Genomic DNA, 15,795 nt, shown 5'->3' with positions numbered 1-15,795 from the left:
CCCCCAATAGTCCCATCAATCTATTCTGCCACTACACAGATTTGTGTTGTGACTGCAATTTTAGGACTAGCTACCTGACTGTCGAGGTTAAKCTCTCTAGGGGGTGTGGGACGGTAGCGTCCCACCTGGCCAACATCCAGTGAAATTGCAGAGCGCGAAATTCAAAAATACTCAATTCAAATATTTAACATTCTTGAAAATATATGTGTTATACATCTTGTTAATCCAGCCGCCGTATCAGATTTCAAAAYGGCTTTATGGCGAAAGCAAACCATGCGATTATCTGAGGACAGCACTCAGCACACAAAACATTACGTACAGTTACCAGCCAAGTAYATTAGTCACGAAAGTCAGAAATAGCAATACAATTAATCACTTACCTTTGATCTTCGTATGGTTGCACTCACAAGACTCCATGTTACACAATAAATGTTTGTTTTGTTCGATAAAGTCCRTCTTTATATCCAATAACCTCCATTTTGTTGGCGCATTTTGTTCAGTAATCCAATGGCTCAAATGCGGTCACAAGAGGCAGACAAAAATTCTAAGTAGTATCTGTAAAGTTTGTAGAGACATGTCAAATTATGTTTATAATCAATCCTCGGGTTGTTTTTAGCCTAAATAATCTATAATATTTRAACCGGACAAAAGCTTCGTCAATATAAAAGGAAAACAAGAAAGGCGTGCTCTCGGTCGTGCGCAGTAACCAGCTCTGAGGACATCCCAGGGTCCACTCACTCAATGTTGTCAATCTCCCTCATTTTTCAGAATAAAAGCCTGTCTAAACAATGTCTAAAGACTGTTCACAACTAGTGGAAGCCATAGGGAATGGAATCTGGGTCCTATCCCTTTAAATGGTGGATAGGCTTTCATTGGAAAACAGCCATTTCAAAGTAATGGCACTTCCTGGATGGATTTTCCTCAGGTTTTCACCTGCCATGTCAGTTCTGTTATACTCACAGACATTATTTTAACAGTTTTAGAAACTTTAGAGTGTTATTCCAAAACTACCAATTATATGCATATCCTAGCTTCTGGGCCTGAGTAGCAGGCAGTTGACTTTGGGCACGCTTTTCATCCGGAGGTGAAAATAGTGCCCCCTACCCTAATGAAGTTAACCTTCCTCAGCCCTGACTGAGTCTAACATACTGCGCCATGTTTTTATTTATTTATTTATTTTATTTTATTTAACATTTATTTAACTAGGCAAGTCAGTTAAGAACAAATTCTTATTTACAATGACGACCTACGTTAAGGATATGCTCGTCATCGACAAGGAGTAGGGAGTTTGTTAGGATGAAAAGAAACTGAATAGAGCTAAGCACAGGCAAAATCCTAGAGGAAAACCTGGTTCAGTCTGCTTTTCAACAGACACTGGGAGACAAATTCACCTTTCAGCAGGACAATAACCCAAAACTCAACTCATAACACAGTAAAATGTGGAAATAGTCAAGAAGTGTATCACTTCATAATCGCTGCATTTTATAGATGGTATATAGTTACAGTGTTCATGCAGTAGTGTATTGTAGTATAGGGCCACTGAATAGGTATTGATTAGTGGCTCTTGAGGGTTGTTGAGGGCAMCAGCAATGGTCCAATTGATAAAAGGCTGGATGTTTTTTTTKATCACCAATTGCATAATTTCTATTACATTTGTTAACCAGCCACTGAACTAATGGCTACAGAATGATTAGGTAACATATTTCATTAAATAACTTGTACGGTTAGAGAGCATCACTTTAAAATCACGATGGCCAGGGACAGAAGAGYTCGTAATCACCAATGTTCCTTTTTAGAGACCATTTGTGTTTGCATATCTTTGTGTTCAGAATATTGGTTTTATTAATTGCCATCTGTAATAGTCTGTTGTATAGCAATGGCCAGCATTCTAAAGGTGTCCTGTCATTTGTTGAGTTATCCCAGGAAGTTCCAGATTTGGATGACTGGGGCTTGTATTATTTCTCAGTATGACAAATTTCCCCGAAAACAAGCCCAATTTATGTTTTGTAACATTATTGTTTCAATGATYGATCATTAGATCTGATGGCAAATATTTACCAAAATCCGTGGTTTTTAAGACAAGATCCACCCAATACAATGTTCCATTGTTGTTTGAAACGGTCATTTTCAATGCGAATGTTTACATTCCAACTTGTCTCATCATTCCTTTATCAGCCMGCAAACATTCTGTTGCGTAGACTCCCATAAACAAGATATAGAAAAGTATGAAACTAAAAAAAAAGCGACTATTTTGGAGTGGCTATCATATTTTAATACCATCAAACTTTTYCCACCCCAAAGTGGACACATTTTACCTCTGGCCCGTGGACTAATAGATTGCTATTTGGGATGCAATAAAAGTTCTCTCTGGATTCCGAACTTGGGATCCAGTCGACTGTTAACAGCATGATATTCTGAGTGTCAGACTAGTTAGCAGGAATATATTACAGCGACGCATATGGGCCTGACTGGCAGAACTGCTAKTGTTCTCTGTTTGAAAACTGACTGGAAATCTGTCTCTTTCTCTCTCTCAAGTCGTCAATGCTGGTATGAGGAAGTTCTACCTCCAGGCCAACGATCAGCAGGATCTGGTAGAGTGGGTCAACGTGCTCAACAACGCCACCAAGATCACAGTGAGTGCCCCGCCCTGCTACCTGTCATAAGTAGCACTTTGTCACAGCCCCCTACAGGCACCACCTCCTGTAGTACAAGACTGCTCCCATCTCAACCCCTCTGGGAAGGATCTGTTATCCCATTTCAGCTAGCGTGAGTGGAAGTTTTACAGGACAAGAAAGGCGTGATGGAGGAGGATGACAAGACAGGGCATACCACACGTGTCTACTGTCAAGTCAACACGGGAGAGAAATACCTTATGAAACAGTCATTGCACACAGTGTTACGGTCTGCTGGGACCAGGAGCCCATGTCTGTCTCCTAGAGGGCATCCAAACCCCTCTGGACGGGGGGGATCATTTCCCTGAGTGCGTCACTGAGGGCCAGGGCAGCGAAAGTGGCTTACTCTGCTCCTCTCCCTCCCCTCTGACTAGCCCTGGAATACACGCATGCACACATACACACAGGCAGGCACGTACACGCGCACACACAGACCAGAGCAGGCAGGACAAAGGGMAAGGCGAGTGTCGTGAGTCACGGACTGTCTCTACAGATTTGAGAGAATAACGCTCTCCCTTTGAAAAGGCGGTGCATGGACAGAACAGAGRTGTGTGCCTATGGATCAGCTTTGAKAAAGATTCAGTGGAGAGGAWGTCTCACTCCAATTACTCTTAAACCACATCCATGTATGAGGAAGGGACTGGGCGTTGAGCATAGTAACGTAATAATGAACTTTTATAATGACTTCAATACAGTGTTGTGCTCATCATTGAGTTATATCCTGCTGCTGACAGACTACAAAACAGCCGCACTGTTACTCAACAAGCTCCCATACACAGTCTCGCTGTTACTCAACAAGTTCCCATACACGGTCTCACTGTTACTCAACAAGCTCCCATACACAGCCGCGCTGTTACTCAACAAGCTCCCATACACAGCCGCGCTGTTACTCAACAAGCTCCCATACACAGCCGCGCTGTTACTCAACAAGCTCCCATACACAGCCGCGCTGTTACTCAACAAGCTCCATACACAGCCGCGCTGTTACTCAACCAAGCTCCCATACACAGCCGCGCTGTTACTCAACAAGCTCCCATACACAGCCGCGCTGTTACTCAACAAGCTCCCATACACAGCCGCGCTGTTACTCAACAAGCTCCCATACACAGCCGCGCTGTTACTTACTCAACAAGCTCCCATACACAGTCGCGCTGTTACTCAACAAGCTCCATACACGAACACACACTCTCTGTCAGGCATACAAAAGGCCCTACTACACACACACTCCATATATTGTGCACACACTGCTATTAATAGACCATGCTTGTCAATGTTTGACTGTGTGCGTGCACTGGAGTGTGAGCCCTGGCCACTAGTAGAGGGGTGGGGATGTTCCCTAATGCCTYCGGGCCACACACACACACACATCAATCGATGACCCCAGTCACCACAGTGTAGCAGTGGCTCTCTGAAGCCCCCAGGCTAGAGTTGATGGAAAATATACTAACAAGCAGGCAGGGAGTACATCACATCACTACAGAGACTGCAGAGGGACACATCTAACAKGCTATCGGAGCATGTTGTCCACTCTGCTGGTCCTGGACTCCTGGCTCCTGATGCACTCTGGGAGTTGATGTTTATTTAACATATTCCAGGTGCCAAAGTCGGGGGACGGCCAGCCCAGTGCAGAGATGCCTCAGGAGGTGCTGGGTTCCATGAAGCAGATCTCCTATAAGACTGAGATRATAGGAGGGGTACCCATCATCACTGCCACACAGGTAAGGAAGGATCACCAGTCTGGCCCAGCACTTAACGAACCCTAACCTTGCCCACTCATATGAACATGCAAAAAATTCAAGTAACTTTTAATGAAGTTCTCAGGTTTTCCAGAAGTCCTGGTTAGAATATTCCTMGAATCAGCAGGATATCCAGGATTCCTTCACCTGGGATTTCTGGAGAAAGTGGGACATTTCTGGGATTTTGGGAGAGTTACTGTAAACTTCTGGACATATCTGACATATTGACATATTTATGTCATATCTGACATATATTTGAAGGCCACCTGCTCTGTTGTGGCTTGGAACAGTTCAGTCAAGTGTGGTTTCAGACAGTTACAAGCAAGGACATTCCGAGACTTGTCCCGAAGCCACTCCTGCATTGTCTTGGCTGTGTGRTTAGGTTCGTTGTCCTGTTGGAAGGTGAACATTCACCCCAGTCTGAGGTCCTGAACGCTCTGGAGCATATTTTCATCAATGATCTCTTTGTGCTTTGCTCCGTTCATCTTTCCCTCAATCCTGACTAGTCTCCCAGTCCCTTCCACTGAAAAACATTCCCACAGCATGATGCTGCCACCACGATGATTCACCGTAGGGATGGTATTGGCCAGGTGATGTGCGGTGCCAGGTTTCCTCCAGACGTGACGCTTGGCATTCAGGCCAAAGAGTTCAATCTTGGTTTTATCAGACCAGAGAATCTTGTTTCTCATTGTCTGAGAGTCCTTTGGGTGCCTTTTGGCAAACTCCAAGCAGGCTGTCATGTGCCTTTTACAGAGGATTGGCTTCCGTCTGGCCTGATTGGTGGAGTGTTCCAGAGATGGAGATGGGAGAACCTTCRAGAAGGAAAGCCATCAGAGTGACCATTGGGTTCTTGGTCACCTCCCTGATCAAGGCCTTTCTCCCCCGATTGCTCAGTTTGGCCATGCAGCCAGCTCTAGGAAGAGTCTTGGTGGTTACAATCTTCTTCTATTTAAGAATGATGGAGGCCACTGTGTTCTTGGGGACCTTCAATGCTGCAGAAATGTTTTGGTACCCTTCCCCAGATCTGTGCCTCGACACAATCCTGTCTCGGAGCTCTACGGACAATCCCTTCGACCTCATTGCTTGGTCTTTGCGCTGTGACATGCACTGTCAACTGCGGGACCTTATACAGACAGGTGTGTGCCTTTTCTAAATCATGTCCAATCAATCGAATTTACCACAGATGGACTCAGTCAAGTTGAAGAAACATTTCAAGGATGATCAATGGAAACAGGATGCACCTGAGCTCAATTTCGAGTCTCACAGCAAAGGGTCTGAATACTTACTGTATGTAAATCATGTATTTCTATTTTGAAMGAATTTGCTAACATTTCTAAAAACCTGTTGTCACTTTGTGATTATGGAGTATTGTGTGTAGATTGAGGATTTTTTTTTTTATTCAATCCATTTTAGAATTAGGCTGTAACGTAACAAAATGTGGATGAATTGAAGAGGTCTGAATACTTTCCGAATGCGCTGTAAATAGACTGTCTGTCTGAAGGTGTCCATGGATCAGGCCATCTTTTAGCTAGACAGACAGTGACGGACATTGAACATAGTGTTCCACTGACTGAGGAGCTCAGTCACTGTTTGTTTGCTGCTGTGTATGAGCTATGAGCAGTACAAGTCATATCCTGTCTTGTGCTGGTATCTGGTGTATAGCCAGCCAATAGTAACTGAAAGTGAAAATTCACATCCAGATGCACAAGCTATGGCCTCTGATGTCACTTCCTGTGTGGGTGGTGGTGGTGCAGTGGGCCTCGACTTCTGCTTGACACATGCAACAGGCAGTGAATTCTCTATCATATCTCTAGTCACTGTAGACGATGTGGTGGGGGGCTTTTCCCACACACATCTGATTCTGTGTGTCTGTCTGTCTGCGTTGGCGTGCCAGATTGGTTTTGTAGTTGTGTGTGTTTTATTTATTCAACTTTTATTTAGTAATGGAAAATGCAATGAGACCAGGGTCTCATTTTCAAAGGTGCCCTGAGCACAGCAATACAACAGAACGAAAAATCGAACAAAGATTTAAAAAATATATTTTTTAAGTATATGTGTGTTTGTACTTCGTACACTTATAAACTCTCTTTTTCTGGACCTTGWCTTTCAAAGATAATTTGTAAAAATTCAAATAACTTCACAGATCTTCATTGTAAAGGGTTTAAACACTGTTTCCCATGCTTGTTCAATGAACCATAAACAATTAATGAACATGCACCTGRGGAACGGTRGTTAAGACACWAACAGCTTACAGACGGTAGGCAATTAAGGTCACAGTTATGAAAACCTAGGACACTGAAGAGGCCTTTCTACTGACTCTGAAAAACACCACAAGAATGAACTGCATGAACGTGCCTTAGGCATGCTGCAAGGAGGCATGAGGACTGCAGATGTGGTCAGGGCAATAAATTGCAATGTCCGTACTGTGAGACGCCTAAGACAGCGCTACAGGGAGACAGGACAAACAACTGATCGTCCTCAGTGGCAGACCATGTGTAAGAACACCTGCACAGGATCGGTACATCCGAACATCACACCTGCGGGACAGGTACAGGATGGCAACAACAACTGCCCGAGTTACACCAGGAACGCACAATCCCTCCATCAGTGCTCAGACTGTCCGCAATAGGCTCAGAGAGGCTGGACTGAGGGTTGTAGGCTCTGTGTAAGGCAGGTCCTCACCAGACATCACCGGCAACAACGTCGCCTATGGGCACAAACCACCGTCGCTGGACCAAGACAGGGCTTGGCAAAAAGTGCTCTTCACTGACAAGTTGCGGTTTTGTCTCACCAGGGGGGATGGTCGGATTCGCGTTTATCGTCAAAGAAATGAGTGTTACACCGAGSCCTGTACTCTGGAGCGGGATCTATTTGGAGGTGGAGGGTCTGTCATGGTTTGGGGCGGTGTGTCACWGCATCATCAGACTGAGCTTGTTGTCATTGCAGGCATTCTCAATGCTGTGCATTACAGGGAAGACATCCTCCTCCCTCATGTGGTACCCTTCTTGCAGGCTCATCCTGACATGACCCTCCAGCATGACAATGCCACCAGCCATGCTGCTTGTTCTGTGCATGATTTCCTGCAAGGCAGGAATGTCAGTGTTCTGCCATGGCCAGCGACGAGCCCGGATCTCAATCCCATTGAGCACGTCTGAGACCTGTTGGATCGGAGGGCTAGGACCATTCCCCCCAGAAATGTCCGGGAACTTGCATATGCCTTGATGGAAGAGTGGGGTAACATCTCACAGCAAGAACTGGCAAATCTGGTGCAGTCCATGAGGAGGAGATGCACTGCAGTACTTAATGCAGCTGGTGGCCACACCAGATACTGACTGTTACTTTTGATTTTGACCCCCCCTTTGTTCAGGGACACATTATTCKATTTCTGTTAGTCACATGTCTGTGGAACTTGTTCAGTTTGTCTCATTTGTTGAATCTTATGTTCATACAACAATTTACACATGTTAAGTTTGCTGAAAATAAACGCAGTTGACAGTGAGAGGACGCTTTTTTGTTGTTGCTGAGTTTGTGTATGTGTCCTCCCTCCTTCCCTSTGGTGCAGGAGCAGGGCGACGGGGGGCAGAACGGAGCAGACAGGGGGGGCCTGCGGAAGGCCCACAGCCAGCTGCCCTACTTCCTGGGGCGGGGGTTGCAGGACCAGGCGCTCATCAAGGCTGGATACTGTGTCAAGCAGGGAGCCCTGGTAGGTAGACAGTAGAGGAGGARGCTTTCTGGGGGGGAGGGGAGAGAGTGCTGTAGCAGCCTACACTCAAAACCATGGACGTATTCATAAAGGAATGCAGTGGAAAACGTTTTGCACAGACAATGAAAAGGAGTGTTTCTTATTGGACAAGTCCAGGTAGTCGCTCCCGGTTTTTGTCCGTTTTCCTCTGGATGGTACCGAATGAATACACCACAGGCTCAGAGAGATTCTCTGTCAGCTACAAGCATTTAACACTACCAGCGCTGTGTGTTTGTTGTTGTGTTAGGATGATGATGAGTTAGAAAGCAGCTGACCAGATATTTTGGACACAGCCAGGGTGCTGAGGGTGATTTATATCCTTCATTGTTGTCCTACCCTTAAACTACTGTACCTTCTCTTATCCCCTATAAATAGACCATATTAACCACAGTAATCCAGCCATTCTAAAGCAAACCGTGGTCCTATACAATATCAGAATAGCAATCAATTAGCCACGTTCTTAGCAAGTCGAAGGATTTGGAGGTGCTGGAAATGTTGATGGCCATTTTGTATATGACTTTCGAATGTTTGACTTTCGAATGTTTGTAACTTTCTCTTGCGCAGATGAAGAACTGGAAGAGGAGATACTTCTTACTGGAGGAGAACGCGGTCAGCTACTTTAAGTCAGACCTGGTGAGTGGGAATGTCTCTCCTCTCCACCGCTGCGTCTGTGAGCGAGGTGACACACACTCCACATAAAATGTCCTTGAGCTGCCCACCCGCCTGCCCCATCACACACACACACACACACACACCACACAATACAAAGGCACTGTGTGACCCCGTTGGCCAGCAGTTCGTCTTTGTGTTGCACCTGTGTTTGACAGAGCCCTAGAGCCCCAGACAGACGGACACACACACACACACACCAATCAGATAAGAGTTGACTCCAGGCCTGTGCATTGTTCACAGCTCCCAAAGCTCTTGGCACAGCCACTAATAAATAGGACTTCCAAATCGACAAGCCTGGTTTTGACTTCTCCTCTATGAGGGAAAGGTTAGATTCTTAGCGTTCACATTCTGAACTGTGYCTAAATGACTTCTAGATTGTTTGATAGATCTGTTTTTGTCCCGCTCACATTCTGCACCCCCTCTCTCATGATCTGAGAGGTAGAGAACGAGTTCAGACAAGAGGGACACGTTGTCTGCCTCTTCCCCCTCCCTTAGGAGTGGTTGGTGTGCTGCCGCAGTGGAATTAGCTTGACTCCCATTGGCCCTAACACTGGGCCTGAGTGTGTGCTTTCTCTGTCCAGACCTCTTCGTCTCTCCATCCTCTCCTACTGAAATGCCATTAGTGTCTCTATCCCAGGGCCAAAGGCATGCAGAGTTTACGTCTCCTATAGAGATGATAATGCTGGGGTTGCGCTATTGACTGTCCACGGGCTTGCAACGTCAACATATCCAGACAAGTGTAACCGGTCTGAAATGGCTAGCTAGTTAGCGGTGGTGCGAGGCTAATAGCGTTTCAATTGTTGACGTCGCTCGCTCAGAGACCTTGAAGCAGTTGTTCCACTTGCTCTGCAAGGGCCGCAGCTTTTTGCGGAGCGATGGGTAACGTGCAGAAGGTCCCTGGTTTGAGCCCAGGTCGGGGCGAGGAGAGGGACGGAAGCAAAACTGTTACACAAAAGCAGACACACAACATATCCAGACAAACACACACACACTGTAATCTCATAGTTTGTGTGTGTGTGGGGGGTTATAGGGGGACTGGGGTATTGCCTTTGGGGATTGTTGTCTCAGCACGTCGTGGAATGCGTCGTGAATTCCATTCCTGGTGCTCCACTTGTGGACAGCYTAGCATGTCCCAGCCTGTGTGTGTGGATGGGTGGTTGGCAGCAGGTGGGCAGGGATCCTGTTATGTTCCTAGTAATCTAGCATAATGTCAGAGAGCCTATTGTCAATGATCATATGCTTAGTCCTAGAACCTTTTAGCAGATGGGGAAAATGAGGCAAGTCCTCAGTTTAGTCCTACGGTGGATGAATTTTTGTCCTCTAGCTTCATTCTAGGCCTGTGATAGCTGTTGTCCAGGGTGTCACGTGCTGTTGCTGAGCCTCCCGTAAAAAGCAAGTGTGACGAAACTCCCTGGATCAGAGCTAGGCCTGTGAGGGCAGATCATGAGTACMCCCCTTCATCCCCCTTCTACCCTCTCAGCCTGTCCTCTCTGTTCAGGGCACATCAGGGACTAGCTCCTGTGCTGTCATGTTACACGTTGGATTGTTCATGTCATGTTGCTTGTGTTGAATTAATGATGTATTGCGATGGTGTAACATGTTCCGTGGCTATTTCCTCTTCTCCCTTTCTCCTTTCTTTCTTTCTTTTCTCTCTCTCTTTTTTCTCTCTCTCAGGAGAGAGAGCCACTGCGTGTGATCCCACTGAAAGAGGTTCACAAAGTTCAGGAGTGCAAACAGAGGTCAGTGTCTTTTACTCTTTAGTCACTGAGCTAGACAGATTGGCTATCGACACCGGCGGGACAAGTGCCAAGGTGATAGGGGCTGGGAGGGAGATGTGGGCTGTGTCCTTAATGGCACCCTGTTCCCTATTTGCTGCACTGCTTTTGACCAGGGCCTACATACACTATATAGGGAATAGCGTGCCGTGTGGGACGCAGACATGGCTGCCAACTGTAGCGTCCTCACAGATGAGAAGTGTAAATGTTGGATATGGACTCACGGAATTGGCTTACTGTCGTCCTTGGACGGCGACGCGCTCTCTTACGTTCACACCCAGTGATTTACGTTACTGGGATGTTTGAATATTATTGAAAGAGGTGTTCATGTCTTTCTATCCAGTGACTTAATGCAGAGGGACAATCTATTTGAAGTGGTCACTAGCTCAAGGACCTTTTACATACAGGTAAGACAATTTCTTTCTCCAGTTAATGTCTGCCTATATGGACTGAATTCCATTGAAGAGATAGAGTAACTGTCCATTGCCAATGGCACACAGTAACCTATTCCTTCTCTCTCTCTCTCTCTCTCTCTCTCTCTCTCTCTCTCTCTCTCTTTCTTTGTGACCCCTCTTCCTTCCTCTGTAGTCGGACAGTCCAGAGGAGATGCACAGCTGGATAAAGGCCATCTCTGGAGCCATTGTGGCCCAGCGGGGGCCTGGACGCTCAGCTGCCTCTGTACGTATTCAGTCTGGGGCTGGGCCTGAGCCACTGGTCCTCCATACTGGCTCTGCCTGGGACCCACAGGGTGTCACAACTTTCAACACTTTAGTTCCAGCCTTGTATTACATGACACACCTGGTTCACTAACCAAGGGCTTGATGGTTAGTTGGATCAGGTGTGTTTGTGCTGGGCTAGAATAAAAGCCTGCACGACATGTGGGTGCCCAGGAAGAGTATTTTGAGATCTCTGCTCCGAGATGGAGAAACTTGACTGTCTTTGCAGGGAACCATATTTGATCGAAATCCGCTGTTCCGGTTTGGCTAGAATGTCTCTAGTTAGTCTATTTCTGGCTGTTGAAGAGTAAACGTTAAGATCCGGTTTGGATGTAAACCATTCACCCACCCACCACCCCAGCTTAGAAACTCCAATCACAGTTGGGGGAGGGGTTCCAGGTTTTTCATTGACATACTGCAGGTGTAGCTTACACTACAGTACCCAAGGCAGTATTCTATCTCTACTCGACCTGGTGACGCTGCTAGATACCCCACCTCGAACRGTAACCGGCGGTCACACCCGCACAGAATAGAAACCCCCGCCTCCAAATCCAGCCACTCTCCTGTTCTCTCTCTCCTTCTCTTGGCCGGAGTGTCCTCCCCCCATTCTCTCTCGCTCTCGCTCTCGCTCTCTCTCTCGCTCTCTCTTCCCCCCCCTAACGAAGCTGTGCACTACTGTGTTGTTGCAGATGCGTCAAGCCCGTCGGCTGTCGAACCCTTGTATACAGAGGTATACATTCCGCAATGGTGAATGCAGCACGTATGTGATCCCCCGTGTCAGTCCAGCAGCTTCATTTCTCTTTTGCCAAGTAGTAGTCCTAGGTTGCGTCTGAAATCGCACACTATTCTTTAAACAGTGCGCTACTTTTGACCAGGGGGAGCTCTGGTCAAAAGATGTGCACTATGTAGGGAATAGGGTGCCATCTCAGACACAGTCCTGGTCCAGTATAGTGGAATGAAGCTTTGACTGCTTATTCCCCTCTGAAACACCCAAGCAAGCCCAGTCACTAGATAYTAGATAGACTTCCATCTCATGCTTGAGTGCTGATCATTAGCCCCTCCCCCTTCTCCATCCTAACTGTTCTGGACAGACATCCTCTAATCTGCTATTGATTGACCAGACTAACTCGCCRGGTCCACATGACCTCACTCCTCCTCCTTCCAGAGATCAGTATCGACTGGTCTGTTCTTGACTAGGCTTCTTGGAAAACTTCCTCTGGCATCACTGGTTACCTTCTTCTTCAACTGATTTGAATACATTTCTAACACATTTTGTGACTTCCAGGTCAGTTTGTGGCCATTTTTTTTTACTGAGATCCCATTCCTTTATACAGACAATGGAGGGAAAAACTGAAAAGGGCCTTCTATCTGGCCTCCATGTGCAAGCAAATATTCCACATAGATACCACTTACGTCACTGGGTTCCAATGTAGGGTGGGGCGCTGTAGTGCAGTAGTCTGTAGTACAGTAACCTGTAGCTGGTATCTAGGCCTAAGGCTGGTGTTGCATGTTCCCCGATCTATCCTAGAAACACACACACACACACACACACACACACACACACACACACACACACACACAGTATATCTTCATTCTTTCATTCATTCATTGGCTTCAACATCTTACACTTACCAACTTTGAGACTTTTTAACACTTCCACATGTCTTTTAAAGTCTCTAGTTACCGTTTTGGTTTGGGGAAAGTGTGTCTAGTAGTTTGAAGCCTTTCATGCTCTCTAATGACCCAGTAGTACTGTGATTCTTGTCAACATGTCGTCGTGCACCCCCACCCCTTCAACACACACTTARGTTCRRRGAGCTCTACCCATTTATTCTGGTTTCATCCCTCTGTCCTTCTTGTCTCAAATCTCACCCTGTGTGTCACTTTTTCCACTTTTTCACTCGCCATTCCTCAACAGGTTTTTAGCTCGTCGTAACCGGTCATCTTTTCGCTAACGTTTGGCCATCTGTTTTCTTTGTTTTGTCTCTGTCGTGTTTTTCAGAGAGTCAAATGTGACAGTGAGATACTAACATTTCCCAAGTGAGCTCTACTGTACATCCACTGTCTACTGTACCACCACTGTCTGTGCTGCCATCCTCCTCCTTCAACTACATCTGCTGCCTCAGTCTGCKGCTGCTTCCCTCCAGCTTCCTCCACTACTCCTCTTTGCTCCTGCACCACTATAGATACTACCACTGCTTCAACTACTGTTGATGCTGTCCTGCCTCCCTTTGCCACCCTGTGCCACTGCCCRTGCTACAGCGCTGTGACTGACCTGACTGACTCCCCTGCATCCAGTGCTTCTGAATCTGAATGACTTTGTCCCCCTCCCTACCTCCGTTCCRTCCCCCAACACTCTGCAGGAGCACAGCGACCACACCCCCTCCGCCTTCTACTGTAGCAGCAATCAGGCGGGACCCCCCATCCCTCGCTCGCCCATCCAGGCAGAGCTCCCCTACCACCAGCCCCAGGGGGGCCCGGGCCCTGACCTGGGACAGCCAGGACTTCTTGGGCCTGCTGCCCTGGCGAGGCCACCAGGGGSCACCACCACCGCACCGCTCCCGCCTCTCTCTCCAGGAGACCCCCCGTCTGTCCAAGTGAGCGCCTCGTCCCGTTACCCCACCAACGCCCACCAGGAGGAGCTGTCGCCATGGAGACGGCGCAGCAAGGTAGAGGGCGACCAACCGGAACTCTCCTCCCTCAGCTTCGAGGACTCAGACCTGCATGTCAGCCAGGTGTGAGCCTCTAACCCTGACCCCTCCTGTCAGGATTCACACTGACAGAAAGGGGACTGGACATAGTGGACAGTCATCAACAACGACAAGAGGAAAGCCAATCAAACGTGACCAATCAGAGCCAACCTGGCCCTCAGGAAGACAGGAAGTGGTCCCTGGCTGTGACCGTTGATCGTCTACTCTCCCCTGTATCCAGACCCTCTCTTAACACAGCAAATGGCGTGATGTTTCAGGGCAAGGAGATGCCGTCAGATGTTCTATTTCAGTCTCTTTCGTTGTTGATATTTCTGTTGGGTYTTGCTCTTTCTCTCTTGTTGTTGGTATTGTAATGATTCCTGAACATCATCCCCTCTCCATTGGCTCAAGAGGTTACAAGAGGTGGACTGGGTTGGCTACTCTGCTGAGAAAGTCACTAATAATTTTTTTGTCATTATTTCCCACTCCACTTCCTCCTCCCAGGCGTCACTTGATTTACTGTTATCGGGGTTGTTGGGACTAATATATAAAAAAAAAAAAGGGGCTAGATGTTATTTGTGTTCATAGTTACGTAAGTGAAAAAGTTATAACTGTTGTCAATGAGACGACCCCACTCATACACAAAAACATACACGTGTGGTGTAGATTTGMGTGAACTTTTAACGTGACCATTTGAGTTCCTATCCAAAGCATGCCATTGTTGAAGCACACCACGAGACATGGAACCACATCCTGAAGATAACTTAGCAGATGAATTTCCCTGCCGCTTTCTTACTTTCAGCTACGTTTTTAGAAAGAAAGTGGGTGTTAAGTGTTATATTTCTGGTTTTTATTCATCATTCAAATAGATACGCTTTGAGTCCTTCTGTTCATATGAGAGTTACACCTGTTGTGTTTTAGGCGCTCTCTCGTTCTCCCTCTATCTCTGTCACACACACACACACACACTGTCACACCTCAGTTTTTTTTTGCCAAATGAAGTCCTGCACTGTATTGTACGTGCCTGCCAATGTTAGCATGCATTTGAATAGAGACTTCTCCCTCAGGAGGACATAAACAGGACATGTATATGTACAACACATCTATAGGCCTCTTGGCAGGGCCTTTCAAATGGCACTTTGTGGGCAGATAAGCTGCTCACTGCCCTTGGTCTGTTTTATGGGTGTTCCTTTGTGGTCCTCTTCTCTTTTCTACTGTGCGACTATTTTACTACTTTTCCGTACGCTGTGACAGTTTGTGTGTCTGTGGGMAGGCGTTCTGTGCCTCTCAGCTGTACTGTTCCTGTAACTTGTTACTGTGTTGCACACCTCTACTGTATAGCTGGTAAAGTGCCTGCGTTCTCTTTATAGAGAGAAGGAAAAAAATAAAGATATTTTGACCCTTTTAATTGTGTACCTGATGTTCTGAATCATGTGCATTATTTATTAAGTGGAGTTTGAAAATAAATCAATGGATTCAAGTTGGAGTGACTTTGCTTCTTATTTGTGTTGACTCGAATCATTTAAATAATGTCTTTCTTTTTTTTAGGTTGGATGCGGTCAAAACAGAAAATTGACACTAGTGCTGAAGGAAGGAACCACAAGCCAGTGTTTTGRTCAAATATGTTTCTATTACATGCAATGTCTGCTATGTTCACTTCTTTTGTAACCCCCAACTTTTCCACCATGTTATTGTAAATTGCATTTAGAGGTGTAACTCATTTTTACAGTGTTTTAAAAGTTGACACATCAAGGCCTGGTAAGACCATAGGAAAGGACTTGGCAACGCAGGG

General features: G+C 46.5%; 1 protein-coding gene across 5 annotated transcripts in view; it reads left to right on the top strand.

The window, feature by feature from the left end:
• LOC111967740 (pleckstrin homology domain-containing family A member 1) overlaps positions 1-14,562 on the top strand; it is a 32,370-nt gene extending 17,808 nt beyond the window's left edge. For 2 of the 5 annotated variants that reach the window (XM_023993054.2, XM_023993056.2), the window contains exons 5-12: positions 2,536-2,633; positions 4,268-4,390; positions 7,971-8,111; positions 8,715-8,783; positions 10,497-10,561; positions 10,941-11,004; positions 11,186-11,275; positions 13,677-14,562. In XM_023993054.2, the coding sequence (XP_023848822.1) occupies positions 2,536-2,633; positions 4,268-4,390; positions 7,971-8,111; positions 8,715-8,783; positions 10,497-10,561; positions 10,941-11,004; positions 11,186-11,275; positions 13,677-14,054 (1,028 nt within the window). In that variant the 3' untranslated portion in view covers positions 14,055-14,562. Of the gene's footprint in view, positions 1-2,535; positions 2,634-4,267; positions 4,391-7,970; positions 8,112-8,714; positions 8,784-10,496; positions 10,562-10,940; positions 11,005-11,185; positions 11,276-12,002; positions 12,074-13,315; positions 13,637-13,676 lie in introns of those variants that run through there. The other 3 variants (XM_023993058.2, XM_023993057.2, XM_023993059.2) reach the window with 3 other exon arrangements.
• The last annotated feature ends 1,233 nt before the right edge of the window (positions 14,563-15,795 follow it).

Source organism: Salvelinus sp. IW2-2015, linkage group LG8 (genome assembly GCF_002910315.2).
Source record: "Salvelinus sp. IW2-2015 linkage group LG8, ASM291031v2, whole genome shotgun sequence".
NCBI classification, from domain to species: Eukaryota; Metazoa; Chordata; class Actinopteri; order Salmoniformes; family Salmonidae; genus Salvelinus; species Salvelinus sp. IW2-2015.
Note: the sequence above shows the minus strand (reverse complement) of the source record. Positions and strands in the feature narration are given on the sequence as shown.